General features: G+C 36.7%; 1 protein-coding gene across 8 annotated transcripts in view; it reads left to right on the top strand.

Moving 5' to 3' along the window:
- raskol (Ras GTPase-activating protein raskol) overlaps nt 1–22316 on the top strand; it is a 258900-nt gene that overhangs the window by 186623 nt on the left and 49961 nt on the right. For all 8 annotated transcript variants that reach the window (XM_089253806.1, XM_089253805.1, XM_089253807.1 and 5 more), the window contains 3 exons: nt 3369–3472; nt 21135–21232; nt 22028–22249. In XM_089253806.1, the coding sequence (XP_089109932.1) occupies nt 3369–3472; nt 21135–21232; nt 22028–22249 (424 nt within the window). The remainder of the gene's footprint in view (nt 1–3368; nt 3473–21134; nt 21233–22027; nt 22250–22316) is intronic.

Genomic DNA, 22316 nt, shown 5'->3' with positions numbered 1-22316 from the left:
CATTTGTTGCAGAAACTCATCATTCGTTTTCTTGGAAAGTTCAACTCCAACCATCCATTCCCAAGATATTCTATCATTAAATATATTCAATGTGTTCAATTCCTTATTACATTTTTTTTACGGATTGGTTAAAGTGATGAGCAATAATTTGAATAAACTGCAGTAAAAGCCCGATTGCAAGTGATTGTCAAATAGATGCAAAAAATATTTGGTTACAGCAAGTTGAAAATTGGCAAGTTTTCGCTATAACATCAGAAAATTCTTGTACTAACGAGATATGTAACAATTTTATTCGACTTCGCTTTTCCCAGTGACACCTGTCATTGGCAGGGCTTATTTGAACGGAACTCGCAGTTTAAAATCGTTTCCGAACGGCTCAACAAATTGCTAAAATAAAACTTTTGATTAGTGGAAAAATTTTTATGAATCCATACAGCTATATAGAATTGAACAACTGAGCAGTGATATAATAACAGAGTTTTAATTGCTTGGTTGGCTAAATCGCTTTGATAATACAAAATTCTATGCGATAACGTCTCAGAGAATTACTAAGAATCGCAAAAACATTCGTGAACAAAATGATCTAAAAGACCTTTCACTGCAAAAAAAGCAGCAATTGTCAACCATTTATTACCTGACAGCAAAAAATTGAAATTCGCTTATGATAAGTCCATTATAGTGACAGTTTTCCTCGTGATTGTGAGCTCTCGTTGTAATGGACGTTTACTGTATGTTTTGTTTGGTACGTAGGTATGATACAACTCCATTTATATACACAAATAACAAAAAAAAACCCTGTGGTTAAAGGAAAAAATTTAACAAAAATATACACGAGTCCACATATGTGAGCGAAAAAATTAGGAATAACATTAAAGACATCTAGTTTAAAAAGAATACATTTTTTTTAATCTTTCCGTATTTATTTCAAATGTATTTCTTGCAGTGATAATCTAACAACTTTAAACGTACGAGTTTGCTGAACCTGATTTCTTAAATAATATAAGCCACCACATAGCATTCGCATCTCCACATAGATTTTGAGATGTTCAAATTCTATTCGAAATACATTTTTTAAGAGATTCATTTTCCAATACTGAAAGTGGAAGGAGCTCTAGCTTTGTATAAGGAACTTGATCGAAACGTGTAAAAAAAGAGCTATGCCACACATACGCATTCATAGATGGCACATTTCGTTTGCGAAGCCAGAGTTCAGATCAAATAACTTGCTGAGAAACTTGAGCTGTATGCCTCGTGACGCTGTTTAGAAATGTGGCTTCACTCCACGAGACAGTGGTGCAAAAATAATTGAGTTCTCAGAGAGGGAGGGCTCGTGTCGTATAGCACTCTTATCGGAGAAAGTTATTAATGCACTGAAGAGCATGGAGCTTGCTCTGCCGAGGCTAGATGAATCTCTTTACAAAAATGCAAATAAACAAATATGATACGCGAAAGATTAAAAGGATCCGTATTTCTAAGATTGTGATGTATGCTATTTCCAAGAATCTGTTCAAAAAAAGTTGGGATTCTCTTCGTTTCAATTAATATATTCTTTCCGAGTCTAATGATGCAACTTCAAATGGTAATGTAATCTTGTCTGTATTAGTGGACGGAACCCGGTTTTACCGGAGACTGTTTAAGGTGACCTATACTCTTATTTCACTTTGTGCGTTGGATCTGCTGAAAAAGATAGAGTTTATAATTAAAATGAAAAAAGGTTCAATTTGCTTTTAACAATTTATTTAACTTATTATTAAACATTATCTTTCCGATCAATGAACGTCAAATCAGAAAATGATATATCTGAAGTGTGTGACTTGTCGGGAGGTTGTCAAAATGAACATTAATTATTTATATCTTACGTCTTTACTGCAGAGTGTAACACGTGTGTTTCTGCACATAATTGCGCATGTTATTTAAGAGTTTTTCAAAAGTTTAAAAGCATTTTTGTTCCTGATAGTTCAAAAAAACTTTTTCTATCTTAAAAGTTTTCCACTTCTAATACGTACAGCATTGTAGCTCGAAGTGTGTGAGATAAATAAAATTCTTAAAATGCACATTATTTGATAAAAACGAAAAATGTAAGATTTTAAATTGTTGGAATTGCGCACATCATAATTTACAAAAAAATTTTTTAATGAATATGAACTTTTTAACAGAAAATAACAGATTAGACTTATGAATTGAAACATTACCTTTAATAAAAGTTTAAAACAACTTTGAATTTACTATAAATGTTGAAAACGTTGGCCTTTTTTCCCTGACACATAGGCATTTTTTTACTAGATTGCTCCAGACTTTACGAAGTCATCGAGAATTAACGTGTGATATTGCATTAATGGTGTTAGTCTTGAGTTCATCAATGGTATGTGGATTATTGCAGTATGCCATATTTTTAAGATAGCCCAAAATTTTGGTATTGGTTCAGCTACAAACCCTCATAACATGAACAACCCTCATGAACAACTCTTAGATTATAAGAAAAAATTGTTTGGTGCGCCTACATCACACCATCGGATTGTGGGACCAATTTTTTCAGATTTCTTTATTGATGCTGAAGTCTACACAGACATTATTACTCAATTCATGTCACTCATGAACAACGATGAATTTTAATCCTGGTTTTAACGGAATTAAAATTTGGATAGTGCCACACGCCAAAAGAAAGTTTTCATGTTTTAACTGAATTTTTTGTCGATCATATCATTACGTGCACTTAGACCGCCTCTTTCACCGGACTTATAATAATAATAATAATGTGATCTTCACGTATTCCCAAGGGATCAGCATGATCAGTCCAGGGAATTTGTTAGTGCTAGTAGACATCCATGCCCGAACCGGGATTCGAACCCAGACCTGCACAGTGAGAAGCTAGTTCCCTAACCACTCAACTGCCAGGCGGCTAAGTCGGACTTAGGGAAAAGTCCTAATCCCAGGACTTTTTCCTTTTTTAGCTACCTTAAAAATGTGGCGTACTACAATAATCTACATACGATTGATGAACTCAAGACTAACATAATTAATGCAATTCCACATTAACTCTCGCAGACTTCGTAAAGTCTGGAGCAATCTGGTAAAAACATTTGCCTACGTATCCGTGAAAAAAAGGCCAACGTTTCCAACATTTATAGTGAATTCAAAATTGTTTTAAACTTTCATTAAAGGCAATGTTTCAATTCATAAATCTAAGTGGTTATTTTCTGTTAAAAAGTTCATATTCATTAAAAACGCTTTGTAAATTATGATGTACGCGAATTTTGAAACACCCTGTATTTATTTTTAATGTAAATACGGTATATCTATTATTTTATTTTTCATGCTTTCTTTTTTTAATATTTTTTATTATATATAGGTTTTTTTTCTAATTACAGAAACATCATATGATAAAGCGTGTTCAGATCGCAGAGGCAGTGCGCCTGCCACTCCTGTTTTGGGCCTACGTGCCATGGATGCATCAGCATCATCACGCTTTGCGGTAGGTATTCCGGAAAACATATAACTCTATTTTCTTCATTTTCAATAAATCCAGTCGATTCTGCTTATTAGAATCACGGGTAATGTTATCATTCGAGTATTGTTATCACTTTTGCATCGAACGGAACGTACCAATACCATAAAATCAGGTCTTCGGATAATGCTATCTAATTTTTTGTCTCTCGAAAGGTTTTTTTGTGCATTCTGAAGGTAAGATTTAACCAAACTTAATTGTTTTCCTGTAAGGTATCGTTATCAGGCCGCAAGACTATGTAGGATACTAGAAAGTGTTCCTTCCCCTCCCTTGTTGATAAACATTGCCGTACTTACTATCGTATTCAGTCCATACTTGTACTTGCTGTGATCCAAACACGTGTAGAAATGCTTTTATACCTTCCTATAGTGAAGATAAATGTATGACGAAAAGAAATCGCTTTCCATCAGTTCTCTCTTGATCAGTTTCTTTCAGTTAACTAGATCCAAATTTCTTTTTCTGAGAGACTTTATCAAGGGATCTATGAAACGTATTGGGTACATAAAAATATTGTAATTTGTGCTATACAGTTTCATTCTAATGGCTGATTAACAAAAATGCAAAATTTTAGCTCAAAGGAAGAAAGAGGTTCCGTTTTAGAAGAGAGTAAAAAATGGAACGATTAAAACCATTTTGCAACCAGTTGTCCCATTTACCATTCATCCCGTTCAACTAAACGGGACTTATGGTCACCGCACTTGCCAACGGGACGAACTCGGATATAGTTATCATTTGGTTATTGTTATCAGAAACCCCGAGTCCGTGTGTGATCACATTAAGCAGCGTGGACTGTATTTATAATTTATTAAAGGAGGATAACTTTACGGTGTCTTACGGAAACATAGTGTAGGCCGATTGTATGTACTTTCCTACGTCAAAAAAATGAGTTTAAAAGATTCACATCACGAAAATAGCGATGATGAAACAGTAAAATTTTCAAGATTTTTATTTTAAAATGTTGTGAAAACTCGAAAAATTTTTAAAATCTTGACCATGACATTTACTTGCCAATTCTTCTCTTACTTTCAGTTCTCCGATTTGTTTTTGAGTAAAAGTGCAATATCCGGACTCCGGAGAGAATATGCATTTATGGGAATATTCTGGGTGTCCATTATAGAGAAAGAAGTCGATGCCTTTCCAGAAAGTTATTCTCTCGGAGGGAAAGGCATTTGCTCTCCCAGATATTCGCACTTTCCTTTACACCTCATATTGCTGATTCTTATTCTTCCTGTATCATCTTTTACACGTGCACTTTGTTCTCAAAGAAAAAAAAAATTAAAACCGTCCATTTCACTTTTTTACAATCCAGAAACTTGATCGTTTGTTCAGGCAGGCTCCGATTACGCCTTTGTATTTCACGATCTTTTCATTTCACAACCCTGTGTATTCTGAAATTCATCACTGAATTTTCAGTGTATAATCAAAAGTCCAATTGTATTTTTCATATTTATTATTTTTACCAAAAAAATATACACATATATCTGGAACCTCTATATTGTGAATCGCGATCAAAACTGCAAAATTTTATTTAATTGAAAATTTAAAACTGAATTTAGTCTTATTCGAGAAAGTTTTGATTTCTAATTGTGGGGGGGGGGGGGGGAGGAGTTAGAGGAAGTAAGATTAGTTTTGATCGGGAAATCCAAAAATTTTTACTTTTCCTATTGGATACTTTCGTTTGTAACTTCGATCCGATTACAATAACAATCGGACGCAACCTGAGAGGTAACTACACTGCTCAAAACAAGTAGGGGAGCAAGCAAAAAAGTGAAGAAAACCGTGCGAGACAGCCACGTATTGGCATACAATGGATAGTAACACGCGTATCAATGCGCAATACAGAAAAAAGACGTAAAAAAATTTGGAATTAAGCTTTAATTCTTTGAAAATATGGAAAAAACATGAAAAAATGATTTAGGGCAACAATTTGGTTACATGTAAACGATAAAAAAAAGTACTGTTTAGACATGATGCATGAGTTTTAATAGGACGTGTGGTCTCCTCGAACAGCTAAGACTGCTGCACACCTGTTTGCCATGGATGCGATGAGGTTATCGATCAGACTTTGGGGAATACTGTTCCACTCCTCAAGAAGTGCAATCTGCAAGTCTCGGACAGTAACAGGCGGCCTTGGTCGCGCAGCAATGCGTCGTCCCTCGATTGGATTCAGGTCAGGAGAGCACGCTGGCCATTCCATACGCTGTATTGTTTCAGCTTCAAGCATGTTCTCCACCAGACGAGCTCTATGCGGTCGGGCATTATCATCCAGGAAAACAAAGGAATCCTCCAATGGCTCCAGCGTAAGGGATGACATGAGGTCGCAGTATCTCGTCTGCATACCTTCGGGCCGTCAAAGTGCCATTCCGAATGATATGCAGGTCCGCACGTCCGCCTATGCTGATTCCACCCCATACCATCCAACCAGCTCGTCTGTATTGTGACCTTTCACGAACGAATGCGGGGTTATTTCGAGTGCCCCTGTCCCTCCATACCAGAACACGTCGGGTGTCACACTCCAGACTGAATCGGGACTCGTCTGTAAACAGCACTTGGCTCCAATCATGTTGCTCCCAATCTCGATGTTCAGCAGCCCATCTTCTTCGGGCCGCACGGTGGCGTGGGGTCAACGGAATGCAGACCATTGGCCTACGTGCATAGAGCCCTCCCTCATGAAGCCGATTACGTATTGTTTGGCTGGACACCCTTCGTCCTGTTGCCAAGAGCAACCGTCTTTGCAGCTGCGTAGCATTCTATGTTCTGTTTCGACGGGCTGTTAACCGTATATACCGGTCATCAGTTGCTGTAGTGGCGCGTGGCCGACCTTGCCCTGGTCGACGTCTAACATTTCCTGTTTCTTGGAATCGATTCCACAGCCTTGCAACAACACTTCTGGCGACTCCAACAGCGTCCGTGACACTACGTTGTGTTTGCCCGGATTCCAGTCTGCCTATAACACGCCATGCCGTGGATTCCGGTAAATCACGTTATTGAGACATCCTCAAGTCACCTTGTCTCAAAAAAAAATACTGCACAATCGAATTTCTCAGTTACAGCAGTAAAACAGACGTTTCAGCAACATCCCGATTTCTGCCCTTATCTCCTTTTTCTGGTTTTTGACGTCATGAACTTTAATTTGCATATGATGTTTTCTTCTTCCGTTTCCTGCTAGGCTTTAAATTATGGATGATTCATTTTATGTTACTTATCGGTATACATCTTTGCGTAATTTTGTTAAAACCATGTGCTTTCCTAATTGTTTTGAGCAGTGTACCTCTGAATGTAGATTTTTTTCTTAAAGCTATGTTTAAGTTGTAATCCTTCATCACAAGATCATTCGAAGTTTCAAAATCAACTCAGTGGCAAAAAAATCCCTTCCCGACATCTAATGTAGTGGATGTGATGAAATTGGCGGACTAAGCTTTCAGGAATGACGAGGACCAAACCAATAACAAAGCTTTCCGGAAAGATTTTAGCCAAGCGCTATAAGATTAAGAACCTTGAAAGATATAGTCAACTTGTTGCAGAAGCGGGTTTGTTTCAAATTGAGAATTGGATACATATAAATAAATAACTGGATTTTGATGAAACATTCTTTATTCATTTTGAACCTAATCCCAGTCTTTTATCAGCTCTAAAGCTGATAAAATTAGCAAATAAAACTTCCATGTATGCCACCAACCAACTTTCGAAATGTTAGTTTGTACCCGTTCTAGTTGACTTCAACTGTGTAACCATGGAGATCACTTCCAAACAAAATAGTTAGATATAAACTTAATTAAATGGGCCTTTATCTCTCCCTTCAACTATCAACCCAAAAGCACTCGTGACAGTTCGATCATTTAAGGTCTTCGGAAAAGCTCTTTGAGTTTGACAATCAACATTTTTTTAAATTATTTATTTACTTATGTCCAAATATCGATACCGTACGGGTCATTGACTGGATGCTCTAGTATTTATGGACGAGTGGCACAGCCCCTCTAGTCTTGGCATAAACTGCATGGATACAATAGTAAGCATTGGCTGAAATTTCGGCAAGTTTTTATTTCCGAGGTGTGTGTGTGTGTACAGTGTCATTAAATACTTCAAAGTGATACAACAGCAATAATTTAAATATTAACCTTTTACTGTCCTATATCGAGATGAACTCGATATAGGACCACATCCGGAAACAGCGTTACTTCATTGTTGCAACAGCCCCTTACGATAACAGGAAGGTCCCTGTGAATTCGGCGTCTTAACTGAACTCATAAGCTATACAGAAACCGCAAAGGAACAAACATTCAGGGGCCGTCCTCATTGCGGGAGAGGTGCTATTAAGTACGAACTATACCAACGAAGTGCTGAAAACACCTCTGGATCGCTAAGAGTTGAAGTAGTCTTGAGCTTAGAGAGTTAAAGTAGTCCAGACAGTGTGAGACGAAGGTCATACTGTCTGGATCAGTGTTTCTCAACCTTGGGAAGCCCACGGCTCGGTTGATTCCTTTTTGTGAGTGGAAGGCCCGGTCATACACACGACTGATGAGGAAAAATGAAACAGTGAATCGCTCACGGCCGGTACGACTAATGCCAGGGCCCTGCGGTTGAGAAACATTAGTCTAGGTAATTTATAGTGTCAAGCTATTTTCTTTTGCGCGAAAATAAAATAAAACAAAAACACTGTTTTTAAATTTATTTATTTACCCCACCAGTAACCGAAAATAACTTCTTATCAACCGTCTCGCATGCAAGAAAGCTGAGGTTATCATTATTGGAAGGTTTATAAAAGTGCAAAAAATTTTGAATAATCGCAATTCAATAAGATCCAATTTTAGTTTTTAATCGCAATTCCACAAACACTCTTCTGCCTACAATCGGGCAAATTTACCCATGGCCCCAGAAGGGTGGAGCTCTAGCCCTGAGGCCCGGGACAATTCTCATCAATTTTTGCTTTTTCACGCTATAAATTAACTATAAAAGGGGCCCCGTGAAAAGTCTGACCGGGGGTAAAAAAATCTAGCAAAAAATCGCAGCTTAGGAGCCCTCCTCCAGGATGTGGGGGCCATGGATTTACCAAACACTTGTCCATTGCACCAGCTCTCAAAAGAGCCTACAGTAAACCATATCGGTGTTCTGGTTCAGGAGAAATTCAGCCTTTTGGTTCGCAATACATCACTGAAATCAGCGTTTGCCGAAGTAGATATTGGACGAAAATTCGGAATTGGTGGATACCGATTTTTTTAGTGAGACAATTTGATTTTTCGGAAAAAGTCCTATAAGGTGACATTTCTTACTTTTTCTGCTTTTTTTCTGACATTTTTCTGTTTTTTAAAAATATGCGCTTAGTTTGCGTGTAGATGTCTCAGAAACTTCAAAAATTAGGTTTTTTCACACTTAACGCATTTTTTTTTCATAATCGATTATCCACCATAAAACGAAAACGGTTCGATATAGGACAGGGTTGGTAGGGTGTTTCATATTCCATTTCAGGTCGTCTACCACCCCTTTTCGTTTGGCAGAACATGTCACGTTCACCCTGTATAGTGGAAAGATACATTATGCGTGTGGAAAAAAATCATTAACAGGAGTATATATATAGAAAGGGGGAAAGAAAAAGTAACTCCCAGCTGATGGTGTTACTATAAATCTTTGCAATGGTGAGAGAGGAAAGAAAACACAGAACTTGTTTGCATTTATTTCACTGGCGTTTGGACGTAATATTACTCCCGTGATCGTAAAGGGGTTAAATTGCACTTAGAAGTAATGAACCGAGAAAAAATATCTTGCAATTTATTATGGTGTTTTGACTAGTAAAAGTCATATAGACGCCCGAGTGGCGTGGTGGTAAGATGCTCGTCTACCGCCGTGAAGGCTGATGTCCCGGGTTCGAACCCAAGGGAGGATATAGATAAGATATTTTCCCAAACGAACTTGAGGTGAGACCACCCATAGACAGCGCCTTCATTTCAGCCCATCTCATTAATGACAGTAAATAGCAATATGGCCAGAGTTGGTGTTTGGCGAAGTAGTAAAAGTCATAGAAATATGGTTGTGCAAATAATGTCCGATATACAGCCTTGAATCCGGGGGTTGCATGCATCGTATGTTTTAGAATCACTCTCGTTAATTTGTCAAAAAATTTTTTATACGCCTTGAAACCTTTCGTTAACTTATGAATAAATGTAAAAAAAACAAAATATTTCTTAATTGTAACGGCATCGCATTCACGGAAGTTTTTGTTCTGATAGTCTTAATTTTTTTAGAATTCAGTCCATGTTTACGTGAATCATAGGTTCAGGTGTCTCATGAAATTGCGATTATTCATGAAATCGCCATGGTTTTCGTAAATTCCGCATCTACACTTTAACTAGTTGTAAATTTCTGTGTGTGGAATTCATCTATAGCTACAAAAATAAAAAAAACTTGCTGCGAGACGACTTTGTCACCGTGAAATGAAAATCGCCCTACTTTCTTTGTTTTAGAGAGGGATTTCCAATACGATTTGCAAGTTTTTAACTCTAATTAGCTCATCCTAACTGTTGGCACTTTTCGAATTTTTAGAGCAATTCATGCAATATATTCTATAAATCTGTTTGCATGAATAGGCTTCATTAGTTTTTTAGGCTAAAGAGTTTTTCAATAGTTAAAAACTAGCTTAATCGCTATGTTTTCAATAAAGTATACGGCAATTATTATCCTTTATTGAGATGATATAACTGATACGTTCAAAAATTGAGGTTTGTGTTGCTTAATATGCTTGTGTGTTTTTTTCTTTCCTTTAATACGTACTTCGATGGAAATAAAATGCTCTCGGATGATTGCCAAAAAATAAATAAATCGACTATATATGATGAGTTCCTCTCGGGATAATCAGCTGTATCTTGCTGCATCACCGTGATCACATTAAGCCACTGTGATCCGAACTAGAACCGTGAGATATGCATTTCGGAGACCATCAAACTCATGACAGCGTGAATTCCACGTTTAAATTCCGTTAAACTAATTTAAGCCTGGAAGGCTTTGTTCCAGTGGAAGAGCGGGATCTTTGGTGCGTAATTCTAACGAAAACGAACGTGTTGTTGACAAGCTTGTTTTAAAGGGTGGCGGGAAAGCTCAAGAGAGAGACTCGAGAGCTTCGTTGCTTGGCATGAGAAATGGACTTTGGAAATATCTGTTGGACAAGACGCAGATGGTTCACGCTTCAATAGAGTTCGTATCTGAAGGGAAATCGTTCCACCTCTATCTCCTTTTACATTCCCTCCACAGTCACAATAATTTCATAAACTTGGAAGTTCCATTTGCTTTCCAAGAGCAATGTCACCTCTTCCCTCCGTTCTCATTAATATTCGTGTCAACGCTTTGGGCTTTGCCACAATTAGTGCTTATTCAAATAAACGTATGATTCAGAGAACGTAGTGAAGAGTGACCCAAACAATTGTTCATCGGTTGCAATCTCTGGGAATTCATTTTTCCGAATGAAATCGTTTCAGCAAGAGCAGAAGTTTAAACGCATGGAAAAGGGGTTGTTTTGTTAATATCATTACACATACTGTGTTAATTATATATATCGGGATATCATATGATCGTGCTTTATCATGAAAAACGGAGCTTAGAGCTAATTTACAGAATACATACAGTGACTGTTTGAGATGAAATTATATGATGGAAAATTTTTATTTGGTTCTTGAGGTTTTTTTCCCGTGTTTCAGGTTCTCGAGGAATATAAAAAATTTTAAACCGTTCAGTGACTATTACAGAATAAATTTAATTTTCGTTCTGAGAGATGTAGGGAACTATTGTACTCTCAATGTTAACTGTCTTTAACATTTTTTGTGGCAGTGTCACACTTTTCACTAATCGAGTCTGGGATATTTTTCAACACTGTTTTACTGTTTTTACTTAATTGTAATTAATGATTGATTATAATTTATTTTCGGGCGCGGTAGCCCCGGTCGATAAGATACTCACCAAGTACCAAATTATGTTTAGAGGTTTCGCCAGTTCGACATCCGGTTCGTCCTTGTCAGAAAACTTTCCTGACGCAAGGGTACAACAAAAACGGCGACATGACCGCAGAAACAACTGCTACCGTAGGGAGTCCCTCATCGAGGAGTTAGCGCACCAACCTCTCGATGAGTATAAAAAACAAGCCTGCCGTTCGAAATCTGCAATAAATTGTAGATCCCGGTCTAATTAGCCCTCGTGTGTAGAAAATGACCGTGGTGTGACAAAAATGATCAAATGATTTATTTTCCGAATTCGAAATCATAGCAGTTGTCAACACAGACTTTCAGCTTTCTCATACCGTATAAGTAGTTAAGAAAAATATCTGCTAGAAATGTGATGGTTTTAGAGCATGTAAAACGTATTAAATGTCTGGGATAACACATAAGTTCATTAATTCGCTACCCGTTTTCTCCAACTTTCTTCGGTTTTTGGAATTCGAATATCTCAATGAATATTGCCCTTAGAAACGTGGAGAGTTGATCCACTTTTGCTCATTTTTTCGGGGTGATCCCCGACGACTTGCATTTCAACAGGAACCGAATCCTATTCAGCAGGCGCTCACGCTTCCTTCGTAGTTGCGAAAAGATGTTAAAAGTCTAAATATACATCTTCTAAATATACATATCATAGCCTACCCGTTATTTTCAAATTACTAATTATAGTACTTGTTTGTTTTTCGTTTTTTTTCTCAGATTCCAGATATGATCATTTTTACCGTAGTTTTAATTTAAATTATAAAAAATATAGTACATTTTCTAGTGTTTTACCATCTCGGAAATGATAAGGAACGTTCAAAAATATGATTAATATGCCGGAGGTAAAGAGCACCATGTCAAAAAAGGGAAATTTTACAAAAGAGAGCCGTTTAACCCTTTAACTGGCAAGCATTGTAACATGCAGAGAAAAAATTTTGAAGTTTATATTAATGGGTGGAGATACGGGAGGAGGGTCACGTGGGTTGCCCCCTCCCCACGTCAAAGGCGGATCCGACTGATCTAATGTATATGAGTATACATGAATTGACATCATCATCATGCCCCCAGTCTTTCATATGAAGAGAGCCATATTTAAGTGTGGGGGATACCTGAGGGGGCTGTAGACCAGGGCAGTAAATTTGGGGAATGGGTCTTTCATATGAAGAGAGCCATATTTAAGTGTGGGGGTACCTGAGGGGGGCTGTAGACCAGGGCAGTAAATTTGGGGAATGGGTGGTCAAGAAAATTAGACCTGAATAAGAGTAGTAAAATTTGTATAGCCCACAGGTGAGAAAATCATAAATCCGCTTCAAATCGTTTGCACGTGAATCCGTGCTAAAACTTCTTATTTGTAGACACTAATTTCTCGGTTTAAAATCTTTCGAAATTACTGGTTAAGAAGCAAATCATTTTTTCATCTTCCCATCTTTACGATATCCATTTCTAATTTGAGCTCCCGCCTTGAATTAACTTAATGTCAAGGACAGACGTGACGCAGAAACGTGAAAGCAATTGGTAATAGTTTTTTTTTAGGTTCTTGACCCTAGTTTATGAAACTAACTATGAATGAATGATGCTGATTTATCTCTTCCCCATTAAACATCAGTCCCCATCGTTCAAAAGCGAAAGTTTTGTATGAAAATTAGCATTTTTGACTGATTGTCCTTGATTTCGTCATTTTGGTAAAGATTGATTGGTAGAAGAGTTGTTGTACTGTAAGGCCGGGATTACACTATAAAAGTTTTATAAAATCACTTTTATAAAACTTTTATAGTTTTATAAAAGTATAATGTAATATAACAAAAATATTACACTGTAAAAGTTTGACTAAAGTTCTTTTATAATGCAACCAATAAGCGTATCGGTTATGTTTGAGCAAATGTAACCAATAGACTTATTGGTTGTTTTTTTTTCAAGTTTTGTAAAATATCTTTCATAAAACTTTCACAGTGTAATCCCCTACATCCTGGCCTAAAAGGCAAGTTTTTTCCCATGATCTTCCAAAAATATCCCTACCTATATCGATGCTCGTATTTCTTTAAAAAAATGATAGCGCTGCAATTTATTCACCTCTAAGACTGTAAAATTGAATAAAGGATTAACAATTACGTAAAAAGATTTGTGGAAGGAGTTTTAATTGACAATCAGCGAGTGATTATCCAGAAAAAGGTGGCATCGTTAAAAATTATTTTAGCCTCCATCAATATACTCATCTTCATCTCTCTGAAAATCAGATATTGAAAAGTTTTATTTTTTTTAAAATTAATTTTAGTTTACCGACTTGGTGATGCAGTTAAAAATCGGCTTTTAGTACAATAGGTGTACCCATTTATTTTAGAATAAATGCTACATTTTTTATAGACTTATAAATATCTTTATTACTTACACTGTGATTTGCTTTCTTGCAGACTTCTAAATATTATTTAAAAAACATTCATTTTTCAATTGTACATTCACTTACAATTGCTAGATAGCAGCACCTACTCGTACAAATATCCAGATCGTCAGTCTGCACTGCATTTTTTAAAGGTGGCCGGTGATACTACCTTCGCAATCGAAAAACTAGCAAAATATGTAAATACAGTACTACCAGTACATTCGTGAACATGAATGTTTATTGAGCTCCGTATAACTTGATTGACAGTTTTCTTAGAACATTAGTGAAAAGCCTTTGTATTCATAAGAAATTATTTCGTACCAAAAACATTCTCGTGAAACAATATTATATCGTGCAGTGTAAAGACTTATTTTTTGGGTTTATTTTTGGTTTTTCTCAATCCCAGAATTTACGGGATATTTGAGCCGATACATTTTTTCCTGGAATTCAGTTCTTGCAAACAATATATGCAATTGACTAATCAATATACAAGTACATTTATTGATGAAATATCCGTATATGGATATACGGTATATCCATACACATATACAAAATCCATACATATATCCATGAAAACTTAAAATATATTGATTAATATACTTGAATAAATTTCACATAAGCTTATAATTGATATATTACAGTCAATTCACGATAAGTCAAACTCCGATAACTTGAATGTATGTTTAAGTCAAAGTATTCTCTCCGCTCCAGAACCTTCAATATTATTTTAGTATTAACTTTTTTCTTTAACTCGAAGTTTTCTTCTTTTAAGTCGAAGTTTTCGGGTGTGATATGAATTTAAAAAAAAAATTGCATCTATAGCCATACCAGTTGAGGAATTTAAAGTGCTTCTTTCTTCCCCTCCTTTTTCTTCTCCAGCGAAAGAGTTTTTGTAGATAAACTGACCAATGACAACAGGGTCGTGTTAAGAACATCATTGGTCCCCAAGTGATTTTTTTGAGGCCTTTTTCAATTCTATAAAATTTCAATCAGATCTCATTTTTATGGGCCCTCTTCTCTTGAGGCCACCGGGCTGTGCCTGGGTGGGCCCATGTGTTAAGACAGCACTGAATGACAATGGACTTGGTCACCTTCACCTGTACTAGCAAATCTTATATTGCACGTCTGGTCACGTTAACATCGCCTTTCAGCTTAGTTGCCAGTGAATGCAGTCCCCAAAGCAGAATATGCCGAAATCTGCTACGTACTTCACAGAACAGTCTGGAAGAATTTTAAGAAAAAATGTAAAAAACATTATTATGGGGATTTTTACCGCAGAACATTTTCACTCAGCCGAAATTTCGTTGCAGAACAATCCAAAACGTTCTGCTTTGGAGAATGCTGTCTTCAAATATCAGAAAAAATCTTTATTGTGCTTAGACTTTTGTCGAAGTAAAAGTTGAAACTTTTAGATTTGAAAAAAAATAAACCAATTAAATTTATTTAAAACGCAAACCTCAACAAAAGTTTGTTTTTGAAAAAGACATCCCTGCGAATACCGTATAAACGATTTTGCAGAAAAAAAAAAACAAGGACATAATTCGTGCGAGTCTCTCTTCAGACGTGAATGAAACGGAACGCAATAAAAAAATTACTGGTTTTTTTTAAAGTTAAACTTTGCTTTTTTTTAGAATTTTGTTTTTCTCTCTCTCTCTCCCTTTTTATTTATACGTTTTATTTACACAAATATTATGAAACGTATATTCATACTACGTACGTCCATGTTATATACAGTAGTTTTTTTTTAAAATCCCATTTAATAATTAGGCATTAAAATAATTTATCATCACCGATTTCTTCATGTCTATTAGTTTGATATTTTTTATTGATACGATATTCGTAAATAACACTATTATTTCAGAAAATCCTTTGTTGCTTCTCTTAAATCTGATTTTCTGATAAGTTGAACTAAGTAGGGTGACCATACATCCCGCATTTCCCGGGACAGTCCCGGTATTTTCTCTTTTTTTGGCCGTCCCGACTTTTTGGCAAAAGTGTCCCGGTTTTTCCCGTATTTCACACGAAGCCTACTCGAATTTTTATTCTTTATTAAAGTCGAAGATTGAAATTATTTTTCAACTCAAATTATTTTATGATAGTTACAACTATATATGGGATATTAATCTCCCACATTTGGCTTGGTAAACGTTTTTTTTTCCGTGGAATACATTTTAATCCACTGCAATTTGCAGTAATGCATCATTTCCCGCCATTGTGATTTTTACGTAATTTCCACAATATTTGGCAACTTTGTTTGGTTTTGGCGTCGTTTTTGGCGATAATTGGTGAAGTCCTGTATTTTCCCGTATTTGGAATCCCGATGTCCCGTATTTCTCTCGAGGAAATATGGTCAGCCTAAACTAAGGGTATATCATGGGCGGAGATGTGGGGGGAGGGGCGTCGACTGATCTAATGTATATATGAATTGCCATCATCATCGTGGCCTTTCCAGCAATAATGAACGTGCCCCTCCCCAGACTTCGAAGTCTATCTTCGCCTATGGGGTATATGAACATAGTACACCCTGTTTCCGATTGCAAGAGTGGACGTGGTTTACTGGTTTAGTTTACGTCGGGAGGGTGTACACAGTGCAAACGGATTATCGACCGCAGACATGAACAGTACTTTATACACTTAGGGTGACCATACGTTCCGTATTTCCCGGGACAGTCCCGGTTTTTCACGTATTTTCAACGAAGCCAACTTGACTTTTTATTCTTCATTTTATTCATCAAATTAACGAATAAAATTATCTTCCCAACTCAGAAAATTCATAATGACAATTACGATAACAAATTACAATGTTCATCTCTCATATTTATTATGTTTTATATTTTAATTCACTGCAATTTCAAGTGGAGATTCATTTCCCGCGATTGGCGACTTTTCTGTGATTTTCGCATTATTTGGCAACTTTACTCACTTTTGGCATTATTTTTTGCGATAATTAGCGATGTCACGTATTTTCCCGTATTTCGAAGACGAATTTTCTGTACTTTTCTCGAACAAATATGGCCAGCCTATTTATACTGTATATTTTTTTTCTAACCAGAGTGAGAGAAAAACGATGAAAAATGCTGAGCAGTTCGATTCACAGGGTTGCCATAAAGCAGGGGTGGCCAACTTGCTCTTCAAGGGCCAACATAAGGCTTAGCTGCAGCGTCGCGGGCCGCATTACATGTGTGGCTCCGGTGTATAAGCCGCACCAGTAAAATAACCCGGATAACTCGCGCATTTGTATACGCCATAAGTAAATGACAAAACACAGGCAATGTGTTGAAAAAAATAGTCGCTAAACTTTTACACTGTGTGTGAGCATTATATTTCCTTTCATATTAATAAAATATTCATTGTTGATCTGGTTGCATTTCCAGTCAGATGGAATCTCATCAAAAATTAGTTTCTTCTGCAAATTATTTTATCCAATCTATTCGTAGTTTGAATTTAATAGGGGAAATCTTCCTCAAAATCAGCCGGCTCATGCATAGTGGCGCCCAGCTATGCGAATGAACAGAGCGTTTCCTCATTCTGATTGGTCCGATCGCCGGAATCAAAACCCCCCAGGAAATTTTTTTAGGTGAATCGTCTAAACAAAGGTTTTTAACAGCTGGCTGATGCGAAGATATATTTTGGAAAGTGAGAAAATTCAACTGCCCCTGCGGGGAATCGAACCCACATCCTTTCCGGGTGAACACACTCCGCTACAGACAGGGCCGTCAAATGACGGGCCTGACTACAGAGGCAATGGATATCTCAAGCTTTCTTTGGAGCTCGTGTGTACCGAACGGGACCGTACATGGAAGGTCGGACCTAACTCAGGCCAAAGCTCACAACTGCTGACAATGCCACCAGATGGTGACTTCTCCGAACATGCGTTCGAATCCCCAGAGGGGCTGTTGAATTTTCTCTTTCCAAAGTATATCTTCGCATCAGCCAGCTGATAAAAATCTGTATGGATAGCGGAGAGTGACATCATCCTCAGAGAATTGTCTAAAACCTGAAAACAAAGAAAGCTGAAATTCAAGTTTTTAACCAGTCAGTATCTATGCCCATTTCCAGAATCAGAAACAGGCGTGCACTACCAAGGAAACATATTTTCTGGATATTATACTGAGGTGAACTTGGAAAGAAAAGTCATCTTGTCTCTGCGGGGATGGAAAATATCAGTTTCCTTGATATCTTGGGCTGAGAAAAAGCCATCTACCTCTCTCTAAAACCGTCCCACCTGTGGCCATTTCCTGAAGTTTAGAGATGCTACTATCATCACTACTTCAGTGCCTCACACCAAAATGCATGAAATAAAGAAAGCAGGGTCAGTGGTGTAGATAGTAGCTTGCTTGCCCGGTATGCAAGAGGGCCTGTGTTTGAGTCCTGGTGGAAACAAGATGACTTTTCTTTCAGAGTTCACCTCAGCATAATATTCAGAAAATATCTGTTTCCTTGATATCTGGGGCTGAGAAAAAGCCATCTATCTCTCTAAAAGGAATACACTATGTTCGTATCCTAACGATAATTTGAAGTTTTTTGTCGGCTGCTGCACATTTGAGTTATCAAAAAATTTGACTGTTGTTGGTAAAGGAGAAGTTTTCCTCTTCCAAATGCAGATTGCTGATGAAAATTTTAGACCCCCCAAAAAAAACTGTTAACTAGCATGGTGGTTATATTTAGCTATTTTATTATAAAAAAAATTATTAAATCCATTCATTGGATAGGCGTGATATCACAGAGTAAATTAACACAAATTTTAAATGCCATGTAATCAAAAACACCAAAATGACCTATCATGAAAACTTCACATGGCATTCACTGTAACTAAATTTTATTACAGTGAGTCCCAAATTGTGCGGCTTTGCAATAGGGGAAGGGGGGCACAGGGCCATTCCATGCATGAGCCCACCCATGTACAGTCCAGGAACCTAGAGTGCAAAGACAGCTCTTGGGCCGTCTCTGTGTATTGGGGCCTCATGAAGATATCTGGTCATAGGCAGATAAAGGGGGAAGTGGGTAAAAAACCCAAAATTTAGTATTATCAGTGTGGGTGGAAATGGGAAATCCATCCTTTCCATTCACTATCGATCCACCATTCCTGCTTGAAGAGTCTGTTTTCGAAAATAAGTATTTAAATTGGTGTGAGGTCTAAAAACAACATTGAGATGGCCCTGGGGAGGGGGGGGGGAGAGTGTAATGAGATCCTTCATTGTATATTGAAAGCAGCAATAGAGCCATAATTTTCATCCAGTGTGTCAGAGCACTTAAACATGCCACCATTAGCCTCGATCAGAATTCTTAGATATTTAGGATTTTATTTTAAATTATTTATCAAAGATTTTAAAATGCATCTCCTGTAGTGATAAAAATTTCTACGGCATGTCTGTCAAGCATCTTAGGCCAAGTTCACTCTTGACCGATATGCTCCGCGACATGTAACGAAATCAACACGGATTGGTTAAAAACAAGAAACTGGTATTGATTTCATGTTTTTAACCTATCTGGGTGGAATTCTTGTGTGTGGCAGACCATATCACTTCAGGGTAAACCCAGCCTTAGGCAGGGTGCACACTGTATCAATACAACCATGGTGCATAACAAAATTGACATAGATTGGTTGGAAACATTAAATTAGTGCCGGTTGCATGTTTTTAATAAATCTATGTGATTTCTCTCTCTCTCTCTCATTCCCCAGTGTGGTTGTATCATTTATCATATCGATCCACTGTGCACCTTCCTTATTCAACATCAGAATCTTGTTTTCCTACTGCAATCCCCAGAAATGAGGTTGAATTCTCTGGAAATTTCTGCACACATTTTTCGTGCGAGATCCCAGGAGAGAACCATTGATGCCAATCAATATTCCTAATGACAAGGCTATTTCAACATTATAGGGCCCTATGATGATCTGGGATCCCTTCTTCATTGTAAATACCAGCTCACTAAATTACATACTTAGTCTTGAAAGTCATACTATCAAATCTCATAATCATGTGGCCTCAAGAAGTGTTCGGATAAGCCTATGCATTAAGTTGGTCCTGTCTGTAGGGTTTTTGGGTGAAGTGCTTAATTTAAAAAAACATTACTCTCTCTAGAGCAGAAGTTTCATTTCCATTTAACCCGTGAGCTTTTCTGGAGTTCTGTGGAATCAAAAGTGGTAAAATATTTCATTGATGTTATAATAAAGATGATTCAAGCCTACAAAGACTAATTGGGGGGGCTAAGCATACTTGTAAAGCCGAAAAACCATAAATACACTCTGTCGATCATTGGAAAGTCTGTCTGTTGCACGTTAAAAAGTCTTAGACCTGTAGCTATGGCAACACATCCTCTAATCAAGTACTCAGTAACACAACTCTTAATGATGTCAGACACACTAACCTTGGAGAAACGATGTGGAGAAAATGAACTCGTGAAAGTGGTGGCCCTTTGTCTTGGAATTGAAATGTTGTCAAAAACACCTGTGGTGAAAAAATATTCATATTAGCTTGGGTTCTCAGGTGCAATTTTGTAATTGCTTCCTCATGAGCCAAATTGTTGGGACCCTCTGCTCTGCAAAAATTATTGCCAGAGTGTCATGAGATCAGTCAGATATGCGAGAAATATTTTTGGGATAAAATTTGACAATGGTTGCTTATTCTGTATACATAGGCACTGAAATCTTAGGGCTAAGACTGTTTTAGCCCCCTCCCTAATGAATTGTACGACGGGCTGAGCTCCCTCAATATAATTAATGCGTATATACTGTAATGCACCACTCCCCTTTCCTGCATAATTTAGTCCCATTTATATGGGACAGCTGGGAACTTTCATCTCCTCAATGTTTTCTTGATTTTGGCGCAAATGCTTGTATGTTCTATACATCTATGGAAGAATGAGTTGAGAATTAGAAATGATTTAATATATATATAAATGATAAAATAAAAAATGCAAAAAGAAACAGATCTGCAATACCTTTGTACCAACCAAAACTTTCATGCTAAATGCAGGCTCATTATATGTGTATCCAAAGTCTATATATATCTGCATAATTTGCATGCCACACACAACAATATATGCATCAAAACATCATTGCATTAAAAATGACTTGTATTCCAGTATTAGTTTGTCAAACTTCAAGACAAATTGCCAATTCTTTTTCTTTTTTTCTTTTCAGTACTGTAAAACGTATGTTTGATTTTCATTGTTATGCTATTTATTTCTATTATTACAATATTTTATCATTGATCATTATTATTACACAAGAAAGAAAGAATCAATGTTTTTATAGTCTTATTTGGATCATAATTAGAGTTTTGCTTTTCAGAACTTTTTTTCTAAGCGTTCCTTCAAGAGCAACCCTTTGAAAAGAACAAAAAGTGTCACGAAGCTTGAGCGTAAAAGATGTACCATAGATGCTGACAGGTAAAAATAATTCTTACTATAGAAAGAAATCTTGAATATTATTTGCCTCATAATCTGTTATAAGTAGAGAAAATTTTTCATCTCTTTTCAACATAGTCATCAGGATTTCAAAACATTGGAACATGTGTGTTAAAATGTTTTGTAAATGTAATAATACCGGTAAGGAAAAATTATCTCTGCAATTGTAACCATTGCCTGCTTCATCTCTTCATCATACTTGTAAGCAGGGCGATCTTAGTCTGACACAATTGATTTCAATTGCTCTGCAAGTTCATCTGAGGCTGCTCACTATGCACTAAGATACCCCTGGGCTGTGCCAATGTGAGCTCAAGCTTTGAAATGGCTGGAGGGTAAGGTTTGTAGAATGTAGCAGATGTGCAAGATGAACTTTAATCAAAAAAATTTAAATAATTAAAATTTTTAATTCTGAAAAGAAAGTTTTCTTTTAATTTTCTAGCCGTATCAATATCTTTGAAATAATATTTCAGCTTATTATAAGGATAAAAAATATATTAGACATATACACACATTAGGTATCTACAAATCTTTGAATTCAAACAACAAAAAAACCAATATTTTGAGTGATTTCTGTTGCTTCAATAAAATTTCACATATTTAAAATGCATATGAATTTATAAACATCTTTCATGATTTGCAAAATTTCTTTGCTTGGCTATGACTTGACAGCATAATACAAAGATATTTTTATTTACTGTTTCAAATTTAAATTTATTTTAATATGTAAATAACCTGGTTGAAATGGATTAATTAATTTATCTATTGCTGATCTTTCAGTGTCCCACCATCACGCTTACGAACATCCCGGTCTCATGAATCATTGTTGCAATCTAGTCCAAGTGCCTTGGCAACATTAGACCTATCTCATGGAGATGTTCAAGTATCAGCCCTACACAGCAGTCTTTTAGGCCAAGAAAACTGCTTTCAAATGGTCTCCAATGGGGGTACTCGTTTTTATACTTGTCGAACTAAAGAAGAGAGAGACAGATGGCTATATAGGTGAGTCTTGTACAGGGCATCCATAATTAAAAGATACTATTTTAAAGTAGCCTACAACCAAAACCAG

Source organism: Pholcus phalangioides, unplaced genomic scaffold, assembly GCF_987345545.1.
Source record: "Pholcus phalangioides strain wild (caught in Gottingen) unplaced genomic scaffold, Ppha-v1.0 ptg000039l_1, whole genome shotgun sequence".
Lineage (NCBI taxonomy): Eukaryota > Metazoa > Arthropoda > Arachnida > Araneae > Pholcidae > Pholcus > Pholcus phalangioides.
Note: the sequence above shows the minus strand (reverse complement) of the source record. Positions and strands in the feature narration are given on the sequence as shown.